The sequence below is a fragment of the Apis florea genome, unplaced genomic scaffold (assembly GCF_048593485.1).
Source record: "Apis florea isolate Af1SG1 unplaced genomic scaffold, ASM4859348v1 contig_3068_pilon, whole genome shotgun sequence".
NCBI lineage: Eukaryota > Metazoa > Arthropoda > Insecta > Hymenoptera > Apidae > Apis > Apis florea.
The window spans coordinates 446194-470372 of record NW_028256700.1 but is presented as its reverse complement, the minus strand read 5'-3'; the positions used below and the strand labels follow the sequence as shown (position 1 = coordinate 470372).

General features: G+C 31.7%; 2 protein-coding genes across 11 annotated transcripts in view; one reads left to right on the top strand and one right to left on the bottom strand.

The window, feature by feature from the left end:
- LOC100872758 (uncharacterized) overlaps nt 1–17689 on the top strand; it is a 41230-nt gene extending 23541 nt beyond the window's left edge. For 3 of the 6 annotated variants that reach the window (XM_086908147.1, XM_031920532.2, XM_086908146.1), the window contains exons 2-4: nt 14039–14443; nt 14627–15333; nt 15481–17689. In XM_086908147.1, coding sequence (XP_086764273.1) covers nt 14039–14443; nt 14627–15333; nt 15481–17089 — 2721 coding nt within the window. In that variant the 3' untranslated portion in view covers nt 17090–17689. Of the gene's footprint in view, nt 1–4186; nt 4534–4930; nt 5024–5313; nt 5747–7446; nt 8158–14038; nt 14444–14626; nt 15334–15480 lie in introns of those variants that run through there. The other 3 variants (XM_086908149.1, XM_086908148.1, XM_086908150.1) reach the window with 3 other exon arrangements.
- A 337-nt stretch (nt 17690–18026) lies between these two features.
- On the bottom strand, nt 18027–21716 carry Mvb12 (multivesicular body subunit 12-like Mvb12). Of its 5 annotated transcripts, none has more exons than XM_012495147.3 (8): nt 21207–21716; nt 19895–20033; nt 19417–19615; nt 19183–19336; nt 19023–19106; nt 18610–18931; nt 18490–18540; nt 18027–18423 (listed from the first exon to the last, which is right to left on the bottom strand). In XM_012495147.3, exons 2-8 carry the CDS (start codon nt 20021–20023, stop codon nt 18388–18390), a joined length of 975 nt encoding a protein of 324 aa, XP_012350601.1. In that variant the 5' UTR covers nt 20024–20033; nt 21207–21716; the 3' UTR covers nt 18027–18387. The 5 variants fall into 5 exon arrangements, with proteins under 5 accessions (XP_012350601.1, XP_086764304.1, XP_086764305.1 ...); XM_086908178.1 differs by having other exon boundaries at nt 21382–21712; XM_086908179.1 differs by having other exon boundaries at nt 20798–21691.
- Nucleotides 21717–24179: the final 2463 nt, after the last annotated feature.

The window sequence follows — 24179 nt, the reverse complement described above, 5'->3', positions numbered from 1 at the left end:
TACTTGTAGTAATCCTTGATGATGATGAGAATTATTTGAGGAGTTGTAATTTGGGTCGATTACTATAATGGAATGAATATCCGCTTGTAAATTCCATTTTTTTTAACATTGGAATTTCACTTCGAGTTTTAAATCTGAGTAGACAGAAGTTTCAGAAGAGGAATCGAATCGATTCGATAATTATTAATATTTCTTTTTCTTTAAATTCTTGGTTAGAAAATAGAATGAGAGAAAGGCAGAGTAGCCGACGGAGAAAATTTGAAAAGATATATGTGAAGATATATGAAGAGAAATAGCATCTCGAAGGAAAGTTAGTCGTAATTTGCCAGTTAAATCGAGGAGGAAAAGTTTGGTGAAACGAACGACATTGGATTGCGCGTGAGTGAAACCGTTTATGAGAACACAAATGGATCTGTACTGTATTCAAAGAATTCTTATCATCTTCGAGCTGTTTGAATTCAACAGTGAATGTTGAGAGATATTTTCACGTTACTCGATTAATTTTAATCGATTGATGGTCCAACAGCAATTTGAATTTGATTCTTGTATTAAATCGATAAAATGAAGAATTATAATCGTATCCAATACTGTTATTAGACAATTCAGTTTTACGTTAAATCGATTAAACGATAAATTTTATACAAATTGATGTTATTGGGCAACTTGGATTTTTGTATTAAATCAAGTAAAAAAAAATTGTAATCGACTTCCATTATGGCATTGGACAACTTTCCATTAAATGAAAAATTGTAATCGATGGTCCAACATTGTCATTAACCAACTTGGACGATTTTTATATCAAATCGATTCAACACTGTCATTAATTTGGAAGATTTTTATATTAAATCGAATAAAAAATTGTAATCGATTTCCATTGGACAAGGTTTCACGTTAAATCCGAAAAATTATAATCGATCGATGTCCAACATTGTTATTAGGCAATTTGGAAGATTTTTATATCACATCAAATAAAAAATTGTAATCGATTTCCACTATAACATTGGACAACTTTCGCGTTAAATCCATTAAATGAAAAATTGTAATCGATCGATGTCCAATATCCTGTCGTTATAGACTCAATTTTTATATTAATCGATCGATATTAGTTAAGCAATTTTTAGGTTAACTCGTCAAATGAAAAATTGTAATCCATCGATGTCCAATATTCTGTTGTTATAGACAACAACTAATCGATTTTTATATTAATCGAAAATTGTAATCGATCGATATTACGAGTTGAACAATTTTGAGGTTAACTCGTCAAATGAAAAATTGTAATCCATCGATGTCCAATATTCTGTTGTTATAGACAACAACTAGTCGATTTTTATATTAATCGATCAATCGAAAATTGTAATCGATCGATATTACGAGTTGAACAATTTTGAGGTTAACTCGTCAAATGAAAAATTGTAAGCGATCGATGTCCAACACTGGTATTAGGCAACGCTCGAGTCATTCTCGTTCCCTTGTTCTCCAATGAAAAATATAATGTCAAATAGCGGTACGCACTGTATTAGAAGTGCGTGTTTAACCCAGATCGTTCACGGTACGACATTGTGCTAGACGTTCTCGATAAGATCGCGAGCATAATGATAGACACTGGCATGTTGCCGAATCACTGCTCCTTCTAAAGTATAACCATTCGATTTGTATAAGGATGTGAAATCTTTCTCGTCCTCGTTCCTATATCTCTTCTCGTTTCTTCTTCTTCTTCTTCTTCTTATATCCGGGGCGAAATTTACTCGACACGCGACCACCGCTATCATCTACGAGTGAGAAGAATCGAGAAAGCGTAACAAACCGCGAGATAATTATTAAGCGACGGGGACGGAATGTAAACAGGGAAAAATCCTCGACAAAACTGTGACTTGAGGAAAGAAAAAGTTGACAGCTGGTCAAGCTTGAACGACGCGTGCTCGTTTCGCGAAGAACACATTCCAAGATCGCGATTTTATACGATAAAGTCGGGAACTTCTTAGATTCTGCTTCTTGTCGAGAGAAAATAAATTAAATTAAGGATACTCGTTTGATGATAGCTATTCCGTAAAGAACAGGAGAAACAGGAGAAAGTGTATCGTACAAATTTTCTAATCGATGATTTTCCATCCATCTAAAAAAATAGAAATTTTATCGAATTACTTACTTATCGAGAAAAAATAAATTAAATTAAGGACACTCGTTTGATAGTTATTAAAAGAATGTAAAAATAGGAGAAAGTACATCATAAATTTTCTATTCGATAATTTTCTATCCACAAACTGGAAGTTTCGTCAAATTTTATTATATATACAACGTCTTTCAAAATGCAGGTATAGGTTAGGTTAACTTGGGTTAGCTAAGCTAAATAATTCTGTAAATACTTTTTTTTTCTGTAAAAAAATAGCACTATTTCCTTAAGAATATATTCATTCAGTATACATTCAACAGTAGCGGATAAGAGGAAATCTCAAATTTCGAATCGTGAAGCATAAGTCGCCGCCGGCGCGGAGTCGTAAATTTCGAATACCGTGTAAACCGATCGAACAATGCGACGCCTGACTATGACGCAAATTGTTATCTCGGCAACGTATCGATTCTCCACTTTATTCCTTTCCCGTTGTTGGCCATATGTCACACGATGTGTCGCGTGGTATTGTTTCGAATAACGACAAAGGGTTCGAAAACCGGTAGCTCTCGTTCGACAAGATGAAATAGAGAACCGAAGAGTAATTACGTTCCTCTAAACGATCCAAGCGCCTCCTGCCTCGGAAACGGTAGTTACCGTACAAGGTGTGCCATCTAACAAGCGTGAAAATAAGAAAAAAGATATAAGAAAATGATACTTCATCCTATAGATAGATAATAAAACATAATTATTTTAAATCGTAGAACGTAATCGAAACGTAACGAATCAAATTTCAATATATAATAATTTTTTAATGAATTGATTCAAACGATACAAGTGATGAAATATTTATATCGTAAGTTGAAAAATCTTGTATTTTCTAACCGTCGCGCGATACAATTAGTATTTATCACGTTTCACTGGCCCACATTTAACCCACGAAATACCGGTCCACTATCGACAATTGTCCCACATTTAATCGTTATCGTAATTAATCTTTTCACGTAACCACGTGAAAATGCTTCACGAGTATGATGTTACGCTCGCAAACACTCGAGCCGTGGCATGCGGGCACATATGCTCGTGTTACATTTGCATACGCGCGTAACACAGGCCAAGCAAAGACAGGTGTGCAACAAAGGGATACCTTGTGTGCGGGCCTTTCCGTATCTCCACGACCTTTTTAAGCCTTGACAACCTGGCTACGTCAACTTTTCGCAATCGGACACGGTGAAACGTACTCGTGATGCCGTTCACCATTTCCTATCCGGTTTCATCTTTTTCTTTTTCTCCTTCCTTTTTTTTTCTCTCTCCTAATATTTTTTATTTTTTATCGTATCATTGGCTAAGTTGAGGTCATACGCGGAGGATTCATCAAGTAATCTTGTAACCAACATTTCATGAATACATCGTCGCGATAAAAGTGATAAGAATGATGATTACTTGACACTATGATTTCATACATGGTGACGTAATAAAGGACAACTAGCAGTGGCTTTCTCCCAAAGCCGGAAACATACTGATTAGTAGACTGCGGATTTTTGTGCAAACACGTATTACACTTATTGACAAAAGTTGAGAAACAAAAATTTTCTGTATTTCTTTATATTTCTACTCTCTTTACGTATTCAAAAAAACCGATTATTATCGATTATACTACGATGTTGCAATATCATTTTTTTAATTCTAATTAATCCATTTCACGAGAAATACAAATAAATTCGCAATAACAAACGTGTTATTAAAGTCTAACACGCACAATTATTAAACGTTAAACGATAACAAGTTTGCAAGCGTTGTTTCAATATTACGAAAGGAGATATTAAAAGATGATCGGGGAAAATAAATATCAACATGATACTCAACAATTAATCGATCGATCGTCTTTCACAAATGTGAATGCTTAGAGCACTAAGTATATATGACTTACGATAATACACGAACGCGTTACACGCGTTTCTCCAGAATTCGATCGCTCGTCTCGCTCGATCAGCTTGTCATTATCATCATCCGTTATCATTGTTCTGCAGGTAACAGGCAGATAACAAGTGGTCTTTACGGTTAGTTCTACGTCTGTACTCCCGGAATGCGGACTTTGTTCCGCGCTCTCGTACGAACGCGTACGATAATAATTTCCATCGTTCGATCGTTGAACCAGCTCGAGTTGAACATCTTCCAACCGCAAAATTTACGACCGCGCGATAAATCTCACGGTTATTAGTGCACCATTCCTCCACCACGGGATACAACCACCCTGTGTGATAAAGTTTAACTTTTTTTGAGACAGAAAAAAAAAATAAAAAAGAGGGAAACGTAACGGGAGAAGATACACAGAACGCAAAGAGAAGAAAGGGGTTGTTGCATTGCGACGCGGCAAGGATGGCTGATTTACATAACAGAGATGGGAGATCTTCCTCGAAACGCGGGTTCGACCCTGTCCAAGTCGATTAATTCCGGCCAATTAACACCCTATACTGTCAATTACAGATTCGTCACGAAAACGTGCTCGCGAGGAATTGTTGTACCGTTACACTCAAACTCCCTTTTACAGACCAATTCCACCTATTTCTCTTTCTTATCCTTTTCGTAATTCTCTCTCTCTCTCTCTCTCTCTCTCTCTCTCTCTCTCTCTCTCTCTCTCTCTCTCTCTCTCTCTCTCTCTCTCTCTCTCTCTCTCTCTCTCTCTCTCTCTCTCTCCCTCTCCCTCTCCCTCTCCCCCTCCCTCTCCCTCTCCCTCTCCCTCCCTCCCTCCCTCTCCCTCTCCCCCCCCCCCTATTTTATTTTATTATTTCTCTTCTTTTTTTTTTTTTTTTTTTAAATTTATTCGAACTTCGAATTTAGACGTGCGTGCGATTGTCAAGTGTAACAAACGAATTATGTGACCAGCTGTTGTTACGACATGTACACGTATCGAACGTGAAAGAGTCTCCTCTTTTCTCTCTCTCTCTCTCTCTCTCTCTCATTGAGTGGATGCGTAGAAAAGAAATTATCAACGGAGTGTAATAAATTTTACTGCGTTTCAAGATGAATTGAAATCTGTGATACACTTTGATCGATCGAGGAAATATCGTGGAAATTTTTGAGAAATAATTTTCCATCCAATAAGAAACTGTGGAGATAAAGGAGAGAAGAAGGAGGGGGAAGGGGGGGAAGGGAATTGGCGAAAAAGTAACGATAAGATAAATTCTAATTTTGGATTTTTTTAGATATATATAAAAATTTGGAAAATTTTTCGTTTCAAACAACATTCCTACTCGGATACTTCGACGACTGTCGCCGATAATTCAAATACGCGGATATTTTTCGTGCGAATATCAAAGATGATGATGAGAGATAGGCAGAGAACGAGCGAGTGAAATTACCTCAACGAGAAGGAATGCGAAACCGCAGGATTTCGATGAATCAGAGCCAGAAGCATCTCTCGGCAAAAATTCGTTTCCGATGAGAGGAGAAAAATTCTTACTGCGCGAGTCTTTATCGATTTATTCTTACCGAAATTATATGATAATTCGGGCGATCGATCGAAAAATGAGTGTGCAACTTGTATCCGAATATCGTTGGAAGAAGTAACAATTGGAGGAAAAAATGTCGTGCAGGAAGAAGATCGATTCGAAACTTTGGCTCGAATATTCACAAGCGGTAAGGATATTGTATATATCGATTGTATTCGTGATAACGGTTATCCATATCCGCCTAACCGAGGGCTGACGAACCGGGTTTCTAAGGTAACCGAGTTAATAAATCGATGAGACGTTATCACAGGATTCGAACTCACTCGTTGCTTCCACTCGTGCATTCCCGTTGCTTCTTCTTCCCTTTTCTCCTTTTCTTCCTCATAATGGACGATCTATCAGAAACGAGCCGTTGGACACGTTTCATATGCTATTGTTCAATAATCTTTATTTTATTACGCCTGAAAGAGGCGTATTTTATTCCAACGATTGAATAAAAAAAAAACAGGGGAGGAAAAAGAAAAAAATTAGCAAATTCACCGTACTATTCCTCGAATACCAATTCTTGAACCAATGACCGTAAAACGGCCACTGATACTTGGCTATTTCCATAATAATTACACGTTAATAAATTACGAGGTAGGAGAACGGCAATTGGTTGTCGCCCGTTTCCGTTCGACAATTAAGACGCGAAGGATCGGAGGATATCGGGGGGAAAAAAGTAAATAAAACTCGTAGAAAAAGGCAGTGAACGCTAGAACGCAAGGAGAAGGTCTCGACAAAGTCGTTAAGGAGGCAATTGCACAACTGCTCGGACCAGGCGCCGAGAATCTCGTTTTCTAGGACAATCGGCGTTCCGCCCGTATTGGAGAACGATCTTGTTCGGGGCAAGATCAAGAACGACCCATTCGTATCGATAACATTCCAACGACATTGATATCTGACATCCTGAAACGGAGAAATACTTTGTTATGAACGGTACTTTATATATATATATATATATATTCGTGATCCGATGATTAAAATGCTATTAGCTCGATTAGCTTATTTTCAATCGGCTTCTTTTTACTTCTTTCTCCTGAAAGAATTTGTAAGGTGAGATCTGAAATGTATTTTTGTATTGGTTAGTTATGTGGAAGATTGCAGTCAAAGAGATATATGTATTGTAAAATCGTTTGATTTAAAATTTAGAATTTTATGGAGATTGCAATTTTTTTAATCTGCGACAAAACATTGTTATAAAATATATTTCATAAATTGTCAACAAGTGTCAATTTTTTTTTTCAAAGCAATCGCGAGAATGTTAAAAGTATTGTATCTTTCAATCGCGTCGTAATACGAAAGATTATTCGAGTCAGCTGTTCCTTGGCTCGCAATGATACGTAGGTGGATATATGTTAGTTCTATAATTTACGTGAAAAGAAAAAAAATGCGTGTCGCAACCGCGTTCTCATTATGCATGGTCTATCGATGGTCCTACCTGTTTTACACAAACGAGTTGCATAGAAAAAGTGCGCTCAAACATTTATGCACGCGTGCACGCGGAACAGGACTCTTTCTCTCTCTTTACCTGCTTTTCTTACTTTCTTCCTTCTCCTCGTCTGACTCTGACTCAGGGCTGCATCTAGTATTCACGAGTCTCCAGGTTTTCATCAACTGTCTATTATTGGACAAGTGAAAGAAATTTTTTTATCACTAGTATAAAAAAATTAAGAATTATTTTTGATATATGTTTTTTTTTATCTTTGCGACACAATTCATTCTTTCTTTTTATTTTCAAATTTTATAAATTTCGAATATATTTTGTAGATAAAGTTACGTAAGTAAATGTTTAGAATAGATAGTGTAATAGGAATAATCGAGAAATAAAAAATCAAAATATTACGATAATTAAATGATAAATTTTTTTATTCTTAGAATGAATTAAAAAAATAAATATATAAATTATGATTAATTATTTTGAAAAAACAAATATATTTCTCTATCCTATATTTTTTCAACTTTCTCAATTTTGTTATAGTTGATGAGAAAATAGTTTTCGAAATCCGAGTCTGCTTCAACCCTCTCCCTACCATTCTTCACTCCCTCTTGGGCCTAACTGCCCACTCGCCGACTGACCAGTTCGTAACCAAAGTTCGTCTTGCTTACATTCCGCTTCTGTCGCATTCTATTCTTATTTTCTTGTAGTGTATCGATCGTGAATGCACAATTTAGTGGAGTTTATCAAAGGGAAGAAATAAAGCCACAATTTTCTCGTAGTTTGGAAAAATAATCAAAGTAGTTTTAGAATTCGAAGTGCAATATGTCAGGTACGCAAAAACGTTCGTTCATTTGCGCTGTCGTTCGGAAAGATTCGGTGACCTTCGGCAGGCTACGCCTGTTCTCGGCAGCACTCGTAACCGGCATCCTCGAGGAGGCGACGCACGACAGATGCCTCGAGGATCAGTGACAGAATGTTATGTCGAAATCAGGTGAAATTTGGTTGATTCGTGTGTGATTGTGTGAAAAAGCTCGGACATATATCATGCCGGTCACGTGCTCACATATTCTTACTAAAATCGGATAAGTGTACTTCATTGCAGAACAGGAGAATTTAAGGTAAAGATGTGTACGATTTAATGAGAATAATATATACGAATAATTTTTTAATTCAATTTTTAATTCATTATTGTGATATATGAAAAAGTTTCTTAAATATTGAAGATCTTTTATTTTAACTAAATATTTGATTTTTATATCCTCGTATGTGATACGTTGAAAATATAAAATAAACAGACGCCTAATATACGCCTATAAAAAAAAAAAAAAGAAAATTGAATTACGCGCTCTTACAATGATGTAATAAGGATGTATTTGATTGGTAATTTCTTACGCTCACGATCAAATTATAACGGGTATATAGCAATTTTTTAAATGAGCAACGGTATAGAAAAAGACATACGTAAAGTATGTCGCGGACTTATTTCAACACGACCTACTACGTCTACCGGACGATGAATCAGTCATTCTTCAAAGACGTTTTCATCGAAGGTCTGGTTGCAGCCTTTGTAAAATCATCCATTGTTTACTCCAAACATAGCGATTGCATATTGAATAACATTACAATAACGATTGAAAGGTGCTAATATGAAAAATCGATGATTATATCACATTTATATTAGTCTACTCTTGTACTCATATATAATGAAATTTATCAAAGCATCGATATTCGTTATCTTTAAATAGTACGAGTAATTATTACATGATTTGTATAATAAGATAGCCTGATGCAATCAATGAAGGTTGTTTAAACAATGACACAATTCTACACTTGTGATCGTAAGAACTTCTACGTGTGCATCCTTGACTTACGAAATGAGAAATTTTTATTTCTTTTGTGCTGTTGAAAAATCATCTTCAAATTAAAGGTCAGATTATTTTGCTAAAAATAAATGAGATTTTTTATCATCATTATTATTACTAATGATTTTTAAAGAAATCATAACATTATGATATTTACGAATCTCGATAAAAAAAGGCATACTGAATCAGGAGAAATGTGTGATTACGTATACTTCTTGCGCATTTCGTGCAATAATTATGGATCTCTATTCACCCGTTACATCGTAACACCGGAGAAAGTATGTTTCCGAGTTATTATTGAAAAAGAGAATGCAACGTTGACGTCACTTGAGAACAAATATTCCAATCTGTATTCTTTCATACGGATATTCGAAATCCATGTGGAATCGAACTAAGAAAAAAATATTTACAAAAGCTGAAATAATTGAGATCAACTCTGCTGACCTCTGTATTTATTTTCGAAATGAATGCAGGATACATTAAAGAAGATAACTGTACCAACACGAATAGTATATCTCGTTATGTGGCGACCAGTTTATTTGTTGACCTCCTATCCTATACACCACCGTGGACCGAAAAACCGGACAACTTGGTCAAGAACGGAGAAAGTCGCAGCATACTTTTCCATTACCTCCGTGAACTACTTTAATCCTCAAATTGAACGTGATCGACGTGGGTGTCAAATTTTGAACGATACATGCATATCTACAAGTTTTGACGATAAAAAGGATCGTGGTGTTGAATTTAAGAAGAGAAAGATTTAAAATATGTCGCGTTATAACCACTGACAAGTTTTGTCCTAATAACCTAACCTAACCAAACGAGTACATGATCGACTCGAATACTGTAAGCTTCTTAAGTATTCATTTATCTTGTAACAATTTATTCTACGTTAACCGTTAAATTTTGATTCATGTAATTGAATTCAATTGAATTGCATGAAATAAATCAATATTCTCTCTTTTCTTTCCTTCATAATCGATGTGTTACGATTAGTTACACGTTTGCTCGTTTATTAATCATTGGTATTCAGGACACGGACATCAAATTAAGCTTTCTAAATACATATTACATTAAATATTATCCTCGTGGTTACCGGGTATTCGTGGAATACGAATAATTCGTTGGACTGGGAAAATTGTCGATTTCGACGTGTTCGGTGTCACGTGTACCGGAACCGGAATTTGCATACCATCTTAAATTGCTATGTCGTAATCTTGAACATTTAGAGAGGCTATACGATGCTATACTCGCTAGTTATATTACATTAGTTACGTAACCATGCAAATAAGTATGAAACAATGTGATATCTCAACCAATTAGTTCTTTCATAATACCCTCGTATCTTTCATTATGATATACATAATGATTATAATTTTTGCAAAGAATACGTATTAACGTTATATTGAAAAAATATCTTTGCAACTATTCGTAGCATCCAAAAATGTTTTGTTATATATCTACTTGTTAAATATTTTTTTTTTTAATAAGTCGATGGGATTCAAAGAATCAAAGATCAAATTTATTTCTCTTATTGTTGATGAAACCAATTTCTAACGCGATTAATGTATTTAATATAAAATATTTTCTTTTAAAAATTTTTATTCAATACATTTTATTTTAATTTTACACCATTTGTGTGTTATAGAATACATAATTGAAATTAAAATACAGGGAATCAACCGAGTGTAGATATACGACACCTAACCAATCTTAAGTTACTCATTACAAACTGCTGATTGTAGAAAAAAGATGTTCAAACATAACTTGCATAATTCTCAAGGACAAGCATAGCAAGATATAACTTTAGATACATCATCTTTTCACCGAGGTTATGATAAGCATTTTTTCAAAATAAATATTCATTTATTTAACTTTTAAATTAGCAAAAAAAAAAAAAAATATATATATAGAAACGTCTTTGGAATATTTTATCATCGTTGTTATAAATACAGTTATCGATATAACCTGTTACGTTTTACTAGAATTTTATCTTTCTAGCGCAGACATAAATTGATAAAATTTTTACACGGTACTCGAATATAACATAAACAGCTACCGCTTCAACGATAAGGATTTTAAAACAAAAAATAAAAATGTCTCGATTTCACGATCCGATACATTATATCGATCTACAGATATCGTTGTACATTTATTTCTCACAAAAAAATTCTATATATTGCAATTTATATACTTCGATTCTAATCTCGAGCTACTAGTTTCTTCGATACGAATTTCCTTTCGTTTGGAAGAAGAAGAAGAATCGAGGAAACGTCTCGACCGATTAACAGGCCAATAGATTTATCGATTTGGCGATGCAAACCGTCCCGAGATCGGTCGAAAAGATGGGACGTCTTTCATCAATTTTGGAGAATTCCAAAAGAAGTGAAGATTAACTTTTCACTCCGTGATGAAACGAAGAAAACGTGAATGCATTTCTCTACGCGGCACATCGGCCACCGTATAATTACACCTTGTACAGAGCCGCGAAAATTTGCTGTTTCCTGCCTCCATAAATTCACCGCGCTGGCTGCCAGCTTTATTGCACTACTGACAACCTTTTCGAGAGTAGCCACCAAAGCCGCAAGAGTCGAAACAAAACCATTCTCCCTCCGTTCTGTTATTACGTTTCACTGTTGTTTTAGAGAGATGAGACTTCTTCTGTAGGCGGCTCCGCGCTCGGCAACTGCCATTTACTTTCGAATAAAGTGAGCTTCTTTTAACTAGCACGCGATAGGTGTTCTTTTCTTCTTGAAACGCGCTACTCTTTGAGCGTGGAACGATAGGGAGTGAATCGTTGCTAACGTTGTTGGTATGTCATAAATTTTATAACGCGAAAGGAAAGAAAGATAATATTTGAGAACACGCGCGTGAAAAATGAGTGATTCGTGGTTGGAGCGATATTTTTTTTGGAAAAAAAATATTTATACGAAAATATTGTTACTTTTTTTTTTTTTTAACATTGCAAAATCAATTTTGCTATATTGCAGTTACGGGATATATCCAATTTTTTTTTAACGGTAGTTTTCTAGATATTATATATTAAATATTAAATAGATATTATTAATAAAGTTTAAAGGTTTAATAAATCGATTTCAGGAATTTGTGAAGCGAACTAATAAACGTTGTTGACGCGAACTAACTGTCAAAGTTTTTAGAGTTTGTACGTGTATTGGGATATTTGATGAACTGAAGATAATTTCACCTTTGTTGTATCGGTACAACCCGTCGAAACTTTGTAGTTAAATAAAGAACTGAAACGCGTTCGATCCATATTTGATCACTTACAGATCCGTTTTGCAACGTTTATAAAATATTTCGAAACCGTGTGAAAAATCGTGTTAGAATTTCGATATATTTTTTTATAAATTCCTTCTTTTTTCAAATACAAATATTTCCATTGCTGAATTAAATTTTAATAAATCCTCTCGCCTTTCGCTGTTCGAATAAATTCGTATTAGAATTCGATACAAATATTTTCTTATAAATTCCTTCTTTTTTTCGAATACGATTTATTTCGATTACTAAATTAAATTTCAATAAATGCCTTTCTTTCGCTCTTCGAATAAATTCGATACAAATATTTCTTATATAAATTCGAATATTTTCTTATAAATTCCTTCTTTTTTTTCAAATACGAATATTTCGATCATTAAATTAAATTTTAATAAATCCTCTCGCCTTTCGCTATTCGAATAAAATTGTATTAGAATTCGATACAAGTATTCCGATTGCTAAATTAAATTTTAATAAATCCTCTCGCCTTTCGCTGTTCGAATAAATTCGTATTAGAATTCGATACAAATATTTTCTTATAAATTCCTTCTTTTTTTCGAATACGAATATTTCGATTACTAAATTAAATTGCCTTTCTTTCGCTGTTCGAATAAATTCGATACAAATATTTCTTATATAAATTCTTTCTTTTTTTTTTTTTAAATATTTAACTAAATTATATATAATAAACATATTAAATTTTAATAAAAACCTTCCTTCCTTTCGAATAGAACATGACGTACCAATGACAATCTTTCTTACCAACAATATATGTTTATAATGTATCGATCGTTCCTCCAAGTGTCCTTGAAATGGAACGTTCGCGAAATGTCCGGAAACTCCCACAATAAATTCCCCCCCGCCGTGATTCCGTTATCTTGAAATGTACTTTAAATTGAAAAGACGCGTTCTCGTCGCGATTAGCATTTTCGTGATTTAATTGCACGCTCGACGCTTGTCGATACGATTTTACACCATGGCCATTCGATATTCGAATCGGTCCACGAGCACTTGTTACTTCATAGACTCCAACGACTCTCGAGTTATTATTATTAATTTAACAAGGAAAACGAAATGGAACGAGCGATCAACAATTGTGCGCGATGATTTTTCAATCGATTCAAATTTATCGTTGAAAAATAAAATAGACTTTTTCGACGAAGAATTCGAACAATGAATCCCCCTTTTTATCTCGCCTGACTCCCTTTCTTTCTCTCTCTCTTTTTTTTTGTCTGTTTGGCTTGCCAATTCCTGCAGGTCAGGTCCTTCCGGTCCTCGTAGCGTCTACACCTGGACGAATCCCAAAAGTTTCTGCTCCTTTGGAGTCAACCTTCAAGATTTTTTTTAACAAAGGGTCCATCGCTCTCATTCGCTCGTTTCTTCAATCATGCGCGAATCTCGCCACCTTGAATATTATCTCTGATATTTACAGTCAGTCTACTACTATTTTTTTTAATTGCATATACACGAAAATATATATACTTGAACCATTGATAATCGAGTTAATAGTTATAATAATAATAATAATAATAATAATAATTCGATATTATTCAACGAACATAACCTTAATTTATTTGACGATAGATGTTTCGAGTTTTATATGATAATACAATATTTTTATTATTTGATAATAATAAGAATTCGATCTAAATACTTCATTCAACGAACATAATCATTTAATCATTTATAGATGTTCAAGTTTTACGTAACAATAATAATATCGTATCTAAATACTTTGTCGATAGATAGTTCAAGTTTTATATAAATAGCAGATAAATATATTTAGATTTAGATTTTCACGTGTAAAATGTTCATCGAAAGAAAGAGACAAGTCTTGTCTAATCGTGGAATCGTTTTCCAGATGGAAACCGAGGTGCGGACGCTCAAGCAAGAGCTGGTTCGTACCCGAGAGGCCTTGAGGGCGGCCACAAAGAAATGCTGTGATCTGGTGAGAGAGCTGGACAATCGCACGACGAGCCACGAGTCCGAGAGGAGTCTTCGAGATCAACAGTTGTCGCGTATACTTCGTGCCCTGCTGGTGCTCGAGGCTCGGCTCAAGCAAGAGCAGAAATCGATCAGGCAGTTGCTCTGCGAGAAGGACAACGTGATCAGGAATCAGCAGCTCGAGATCGCGAGGCTCAGGCGTTACACCAAGAATTATATCAAATGTAAACGCGAGCAGACACTTGGCAGATCGTCGATCAAAGTCGTGGAAAATTCGGCCACCGATATCGAGAACAACGATCTTCAAACGTCCAACGTCGATGTAAGCTTTCAATCGATCGTTTTCTCTTCTCCTTCCATGTTAAATTGTATCGATAATTGTATTGACACTCGTTTTACATTATCTCCTCGTCGCATCTGTCTTTTCGCATCGATCTTCGTGAAACGAGGTAACCTTAACCTTAACCATAACCTTATTTATACCGTTTCTTTCTTTCCGTTTTAGGTTAACTCGAGGCAGGACTGCGGTATTGGCAAAGACATACAGAATTTGAAATGCGAGATAATCACGAAACTGAATCCGTTAGAAGTACCTGTTGCGCTCGACGACCTGGACAGGGGGGTGAAGAAAACGCACAGCTTCGCCGGCAGCGACATCTCGAAAACAAGTCTGACGAGCAGCGAGAATACGGATGTGTCGATTATCACGACCACCACGGAGGGCAGTCCCTCGTTGCTCAGTACAGAAGGTTTTTGCGAGGGTGAGAGCACCGATGTCTCGCCAAGCTCCACGTTGAATAAATCCAACAGGTGTACGCCTACGATGGTCACCGACAGCGAGAACGAGACGACGATGATCTACGACGACGAGGACGAGGACGAGGACGAGGAAGAGAGGACGATGATCGTGGAGAACGGTTGTAAATTGTCGAGGAAAAAGATGGGGATCGGCAGGTCGAGGACGCAGAAAGCGTTGAAGGAAATGGATGTGATCGAGTCGACGAATATAGCGAGGACGGAGAGCAAGGACGATGGGATGGATTGTAATTTTGCCTCGGGAGATGATGAGGAGAAGGAACAGGAACCTATTTATGTAAATTCTTTCAACGAGACAAATTCGAGGAAGCACGCGGAAAATGTAATCGCGCCGAAGATGAACGAGGATTATAGTAATAACAACAGCAATAATGCCGGGAGCAATAATAATAGTATGTAAGTATTTGTTTTTTTGAAAAAAGAAAAAGAAAAGTATATAAAAGGATATAAAATGCACAACGTTCGTTATTCACTGTATATTGTGTTGTAATATTAATTATTTGTTAAAGAATTGATATTCATAATTATATTTGATTTGCACAGATGTCTAAAAATGGAAATCGAGGAGCATAACGTAGAAGATACCAGCGGGAACTGGTATAGCGATCCTGACGAAGACAAAATGAACGATGATGTTTTCAGACATAGCATGTATCGACCGAATAGCAATCATAATTCCGTTTTGGAATGCGTTAATCAGATCCTTCTGCGAGATATGGAGGACGAGGAAAACATTCTTTCAATGTCCAGAAGATTTAAACATCGAGGAAGAATTGTACGGTTTCAACCGGCTAAATTGTCGGACATCGAGTCGGTAGGATCTGAAATGGAAAGGAAAAACTCGGAAGAAGGTATTATAGAAAAGGAATCGGCTGATAGCGAGTTCACCGATGTCCCTGCCAACAGTTTCGAGCCTAGTGCTACGGAAGACGAGTTTGGCATGAGTCTTACTCAAAGTGTTTCGACTTCAAACGTTACGACTACAATCACGAATCACGAGTCGAGTCTCGAGGAAGAGTCGGAAGAAGCGAAAGCTATTCCAATTGTTATTATAGAGCCAAAGATCAAGATGGAAGAAACGAGACACGCAGCTTTCCAATCCTCGCAAGTGTCGCAAAAGATTAAAACATCTGTAAATACCTCGAGTCCACCTTTGAAATTGGAACGAATCGAGGAGAAGACTTGTTTACAGATGTCTACAAAGGGACTGACTATAGCAAAAAATTTAGATTATGAGGATATCGAGTCGCTTCCGGAAATTATATCACCACCTCCTAAAACACCACCTGCCTTGCCTCCAAAACCACAGTTTAAAAATAACACGTTGATCTTAAAGAAAATTCCTAGTCCTTCGTTTCTGATCGACGAGACACGAAAAAAACAGCAACTTCTTGAGTCCGGTTCATCTGAACATAGCAAGAAGATATTTGGTTTTATATCCTCTCCTTTAAAGTCTACAGGAATTAATGTATCGTCTTCTGCGAGAAGTTTAAATTTCGATGACACGATTAATAAAGGTACAGGGAACAACGAAGAAGGGAATTTCTGGAAGAACAGATTCAACAATGTTCGATCTTCCTTTCAAACGCGTCAGAACCACGAAATTAGTGGAGAACAAATGCGAAAAATACCCAGAGTCACCAACATTGTTCGTCATTTTGAAGAATTCAAAATTGGCGGTGAATCGGAAGATCAAGCGAAAGAACGCACGAAAACGAAGGAAAAACACGTCCATTCAGAATTCGATCAAGAATTTGATATCAGACAAAATTTTGAGGAATTTAATTTGGACGAATGTGACCTATCGGATGATCCAGATAGACCGGAAGGCGATGGATCGGAAAGGCTTGGCAATCTTGGGGTAACGATTAGTCAGAATGAGAAAACTGTTGCAACCAAAGACAATAATAATGTTCCTCTCGCTGCGAGCAATTCGAATAGCGGTTACGATCACTTTCTAGAAGCAACAGGTCTTAGCAACAAATCCATACTTACTCCCTCAAGGTTATTGAGTAACCATAAAAGCATGCTAAAGCCGAAAGATGTAAAGTATAAGAACAAAATCAAAGCAACAGCGGTTATGGAAAAACATGGTGTTTCCACAACGAACAATACTACTCATGTTAGACATTGGACAGGCCCATTTGTTTGACGATTGGCACAAGTTTTTCCAAAAAATTTGTTCCGAACTGAAGAAACTTGATCCTTGATAAAAGAAAATAAATTGGACAAATATGATTTATATTAGCGAAAGTTGAAAGAAACCGTGGTTTAAACAAAATTCTTCTTTGTATATGAAATATATAATTTCGTGTAAATTATTATTATATTATTATTATATTATTATTCTCTTTTTAATACTTTATCAGATTTTTTGTTATTAAAGAAATTGAAAGATACGAGAATTAATTTATTTAATTAAATTTGGAAAATATTTTTATGTATTGTACATTTTAATAAAATATGTCCTACTTATTTAAAATATTAATGCAATTGACAAAGTAATTAATTGAATGATAATTGACAATATTATATATACATTAATATTTAGTTTTTTCGCTGTAAATTGCAATTAGTACTTTATTACTTACTACGGAAATGTTTTTATAAAAACGTTCTTATTTTATTTTCTACTGAAAATCGTGAATAAAAAATTGAAAATGTTAAATAAATAATAATATTATTATATTATATGAAATGAAACAAATAGAAAAAAATTCATAATAATAAAATATGATTATATAAATTTAAATTACTATGTTTTTACTTTAACCCGTAAAATTACGCCTATGTTTTATAACATTATATATAAATTTACAAAATTTTAAATATTTCAATTGATCGTTATTTAAATTTTGCGATATTTAAGAATATCGTATATATGTAATTATTGGTTAATTATTCATTGATTAAATAGTATAAAAGCAAATCATATGTATTCTGTTAAGACATTAAATATACACAATCAGATAAAAATCAGTTCGAGGATAAAAATAAAAAATGTACTTGTTTTTTTGTCGGAAATAAAATTAAAAATAACTTTATTGAAAGATTTTTGCGTTTGATTAAGAAATAGGAATACACCAGTATAATATTAAGATATTTTATGACGATTTATAAACAACTAGAACATATGATACACTTATATATATAACTTCTACTACCTATAAAAATACAACGCAACTCTATAAAAATACAACGCTAACTATCACTGGTATCAAAATCTAAATAGAATATGGAAGAAAAAAGTACTTCGGAAAATGGACAATATTTAAATTCAAACATTTCATGTAAATGTTTTAAAAGGATTCCATTTTCGCAGATTAGTATGAATCATTCGTTCAGGCACTCTATTACACTTGGCTAGTGCTACATTATCAATACAAATGTATAGACATAGCTGAAAAATTGCATGAAGAATCACACAATTAATTTGGCACAGTGGTTTCTTCAAGTTTCTCTCTCTGCGCGAAAGTCATAAAAAAACTAAACAAAAGAAAATAAAGAATAAGAATATTAAATGCATTAATATATTATATACTTCAATCTTACCTCTTTATCCAAATTTTCTTGAGTCCAAATTTTAATTACAGGAAGTTTATTCTGTAAACGATTAATTGTAAAAAAAACATAATGAACATGAAAATACAAACTTTTGTAAAAATAACTTACGGTAGAAGAATCAGAATGAACACTAAGACGTGAATTAAGAATAAATGGAACTCCATCTAAATCAGAAGATCCTGGCAGTGTACCGTAAATTGATGTAGATCCAGTAACTATTGACGTAGGAGGTTGTGGAGCAGGTCTAGTTGGTCTAATTCTTGCACTAGGATTCAAAATTTCATAATCTCTATCATCAGATTCTTCAATATCCTTTCCTCCGCTTCCACTAATTTGTGGATAAACCCCATTTGTTGGTTTTGGTGGTCTTTCAGGAGGTATTCTATGGGATGTTCCATTTGATGAATTTGGAGAAACATTTTGAAGTAAGCTATAGATAAAATATAGTATATAATAATTATTATATAAGAATTGATATAAATATATTTTAATTTTAATTTCTAAAATAAAATGATTCATACTCTATATTAACATATGATTGTGAATTTGAATTTTCATTTACAATATCCACAGTTTTGTAGCAAACACAAACTCCATTGATAATACTAAAAAAAAAAAAAAATGAAAATAGAATAATTAAATTTTTATAAAATTTTAACATATTTATATATATATATATACCCAGCAGCAATAAATCCGTTTGGTGCCATTTTGGATGTATTATAAACTTTATGTATAAGTCTACTACATATGATAATATCAGTAACTGCTTTTGAGCATAATTCTTTATTTCTAATTTTATAGCACACCTGCTTCTTTCTCCATGCTTTCTGCACTAAAATTCATTACTGCAATGTATTAAATGAAAATACTTTTTTAATAAGTGATACATTAATCATTCTTACGTATGCTCACTTGAATCTACAGTGTAAGAAATTATGCTGTATCCTTCTGGAGGAGTATCTCGCTCATTAATAACTGCTATATCTTCAACAACGCACTGAGGTAAACCTTCAGTCTTGGAAAAACATATATATCTGCCTTTTTTTTTAATAAAAAGCCCACTTTCTCTCCATAGATCAGCATCAGTATCTTGATCATACGTTCTTGATACCTAATGGTAAAATAATAATCCACAATTTTAATTATGATTTTAATTATTTTCTGATATTAATTATTCAATAAATAAAATTTAAAAATAATTTTGGAATAATTATTTCAATTAAAAAGTTGAATCACAATAATGTAAATAATTATATGTAAAATAATCAATATTAAAAATTAATAAATATCAATATTAAAAATTAAAAAATATTTTTAAAAATATAATTAAAAAATATTTTTATAAACGTTAAAAAATATAAATATAATATTATTTTATAAGATAACATACCACTGTAAAATTTGGTGGACACTTATCTATATCTTCAACAACACTTATGGCTGTGATGGGTCTATCATCAGGTAGCACTGATGATAATTGATGAACCAACATTTTGTTGCAATTATTCTTTTTAGACATTATTGCAAAGCTGTTAAAAATATATATGTATGTATATGTATAAATTATTTTTGTTTCCTTTTCTTAATACATATTAATTTACAGATATATAAAATATTAAAATATTATTACGTATAACATGTATAACATATTATGTATTAATTTATAAAAATTATAAATTAATAGCTATAATCTTCTAGTTTACAGATAATACACTTACAATAAAAAATTAATTTGATTGATTATGAAATAATTTTATGAAATATTTATGAATATCAAAAAAAAATATCATGAAAGAAGAAAAAAAAAACAATTTATCGCATAATTAATATCATAAAATATAAAAAATATTTCAAACACATTCTTCTATATAATTCATTATATTTTGATTCATCAAAAATGCAAATAATGTAAGTAATCAAAATTAGGTCGATTAGATCATCAAGATAAAGTAAGGGAAATCCATATACTTATATTATTTGTATCTTTAATTAGTTATTTTTAATTAATTAGATAAAAAAATTTAAAGTATAGTAAAATATAATTTTAAATATAGAAAATTATTTTTAGTAAGTAAATTTCAATTAGATAATGGTTTAAAGATAATCTTTAAATAAATCATTTAAATAATCTTTAAATGAATAGTAAAAACGAATTCTTATATTATTTAATTTATATTACAATAAATATAGATATATTATATTTAATATAATTAATTTGTTAAATACTTATAGTAAATAATTATTATATTTAACAATTATCAATCATCTACACTATTTTTCTTACTTTAGTTACCTTTATAAATTTTGCACCATACAAATTTACAAATTCTGTATATTTGTTATGTTATTTATTATTATATTTTTAATTAACAAATCAATAATTCTCAATAGAACGAGATAACAATTTACGATCGAGTCACGATTGACTCGTATTTCCTTTGACACGCAATCGTATTCTTTGAAAGATTTATTCGTAATACAGTAGAACGACTAATGAATAAACAAGGGGGAGGGAAAGAACTAAGGATTGAAGAGAGAAACAGAACAACAAAAAGAGAGAAATAAACCTACTGAAAGGAAGATAAACGTGTGTGATGTGTGTGTGTATATATATATACATATAATATATATATATATATACAATCAATTGTTCCTTCACTGTTAAGTGCTTTAACATTCACATACTTTTAAATGATACTAACTACAAAACCGATAAGATAGCCACCGAAACTCACAAACATTAACACTCATAAGAAATGCTTTCCTCCTTTGTTTCTTCATTGAACGTTTTAACTAAATTGATATCATTTCGACTACCACTATACCATAATGACTGCCATCTTAACTGACTAGGGTAGTTGTGTTCAATAAGCTAACCTCTATTTCCGTTTCTTTTCTGCCGTGAAACGTTACGGCGTTTTTCTTCGTCCTTTCTATAAGACACTTATATCCTTTTTGTCAGATGTTTATTTAATCGTATATATTCAGTTTTAAAATGTAATCTAATTCGTCCTCCAAGCAATAAGAAAATGGATAAAAATCGTACACCACTCTCTTATCAGCATGCTTATTATTTAATTTATTTGTAAAAAAATTTGTACACACAATAAAATTTAAATATATAATACTGTAATACTTTCTTCACGATCATGACACTCACAGCAGCTTTGATACTGAAAGAAACATCATGGCGTCTTGTTTATCATTTGAATGTTTTTATAGATAATTTTATAAATTAATTTTATAATGATTATATATTTTTTAAATTGAAAAAATGTTTATAAATAACATAATATCATATATTTAAAACTTTTTTATATGTTAAAAACTTTTTAAATATTAATTCTTAATATAAAAAAATTCTAGATGGCGTTGTAACATATACCAATCATTTATAGTTAGTATAAGTATAATGTATAATACATGACATTGTTATTTGAATTCCAACATCAAGTTGCATTGGATTGACTTGGTCTTTTAAGAGGAATTTACATATTAAATAACGGTACAATAAATTTAGTTTGATCATATCATAATTTTATTAGCGATTCTTTATTATTTCAACTATTATATTATTAAAATAAAAATATTAATAGTTACGCTAATATTATTTTTTATATTTCGTAACAAATATTCAAAATTTTTTAATATCATATTATATCATTAATATGATATATCATTTGAATTCATTTTGATCATAATAAATTATATTGTTGTATGCATTAAAATATTTTTAAAAAATATCGAATTAATAACAGCTTTAGTTTATTAACGACAGAATTTTAAACTAAATTTAAAATTTTTTTTTTAATACAAATCAAAATTTGTATTAATTTATCTTTCTTCTATGGAAAAAGAAATTATGTAACATAATGTATATCTACAGTTTAATTAATTGTATTTAAATAATAAATAAAATCATAGATTGTTAAATCTTGGAAAAGAATAAACTAATTACTTTTATATAAATTGTAATATTTTCATTTTTAATAAATTTAATAATATATGGTATCTTTTTAATTACTCTTTTTAAAAAAATATTCAATAAACGATTTAATAGATTTAAATAAAATATTTGTTATATATTTCATTTAAAATAAAATTTTATTGATTGTATGAATAAAATTTTTGAAAAATAATAATGATTTTATAAATTTAAAATGTAATAAATTTCAAATGTATCATAATTTTTTTTTAAGTTGAAATAAAAAAAATATGTATCATAATTTTTTTTTAAGTTGAAATAAAAAAAATACCAATTTAATTTAATAAATAGTTTATAGATAAAAATAAATTCAGCCCATTTTCATAAAAATTCATAAAAATAAGCAATTGATATAGTAAGAATATAATTTTTTGTGTTGACTGGTTAAGAAAGCATACAATATAATACATAGTATCTTTAATTTTTAATATCCATATTAATAGAATATTTAAAAACTTTTCACCAATTTTACAATGACTAATAATCTTATTTCTGATTAATCAAATAATTACTTTATCTCCGCTAACTTCAATTTTAACTAATCGTACTATAAAGTTAATAATATAAATAATAAAAAAAATTTAATATTTGAAGCCGCCGGCATTGATTTTACGATGTCGCGTAGTGGACTCGTTTACCGGCGGGCGGTGGAAATATTTGAGAGCTGTGTCTCAACAATTTTATGTGATTTAATGTAATTTATTATAAATATATAATAACATATTTTTTTACATCATCATTTGATGTAATATACATATTTGAATCTTATATTTCTAACTTAAAAAAAGATTTGCAGATTAAATTTCATAAATATATATATACTTTTTTATTATTTATATAAGTATAAAAATGAAACAAAATTATTCCCAACGTGAGAGATTAAGACAATCACACAACGAAGGAAATGATGTGCATTCGAAAAAACGATTCTAAAGAAGACGGGAGGAGTGGATGATATTAACAACGAGAGCAAGAACACGAAAAGAAAAAAAAAAGATGATTTTAGAATATGAATTACGATGTGCTTGTGAGAAAAATACAACAATAGAAGATAGAAGTTACGAAGAAAATCTAAAATATTATCTGAAATGTATGAATAAATTAAATAATTTTTAGTTTAAATTAGTTAATTTTTAGTTATTTACATAAAATTGTTTTAAGTATAAATAAAAATAAAAATATTAATAAAAACAATATAAAAAATATCTTTGATTATTCGTAATACTTATTAATGCTATTATCTTTTTTATTGCAGTTTTAACTCATTAAAACATATCTGCAACTATAACCATGCAACTGAAAGTCTTTTTCCAATTTTTCAATTCTATTTTGAAAACATTATAAAAATATGTATTTAATTTTGAAAAAAGATTTCTTTTTGTTTTTAACAATTTTTCTTAACAAGATATTGCAAATCTCCAAGGAATAATATCATTAAAAATTTCGAAATCATTTTTTTCTGTTTAATTTCCGAATAAAAATAAATTCAACCCATTTTCATAAAAATAAGCAATTGGTATAGCAAAAATGTAAACTATTAATCTTATTTTACATTCAATATAATTTAAGAGCAATCTTGTCTCATATGAATGTTTGAATAGATTTACATTATCATTATCTTCAAATGATCCTTAAACTTTCTTCATTACAAATCATAATTTATTATATAAAAAAAAAGAAACATCATTTA

Excerpts from the sequence above, each read along its gene's own strand:
- Mvb12 (XM_012495147.3), bottom strand. The coding sequence starts at position 20,023 with ATGTCTAAAAAGAATAATTGCAACAAAATGTTGGTTCATCAATTATCA. Across the intron at positions 19,616-19,894 it reads GTCCACCAAATTTTACAGTG|GTATCAAGAACGTATGATCA; the intron begins GTATGTTATCTT and ends TTTTACCATTAG. Across the intron at positions 18,424-18,489 it reads AAGAAAATTTGGATAAAGAG|TTTTTTTATGACTTTCGCGC; the intron begins GTAAGATTGAAG and ends TCTTTTGTTTAG.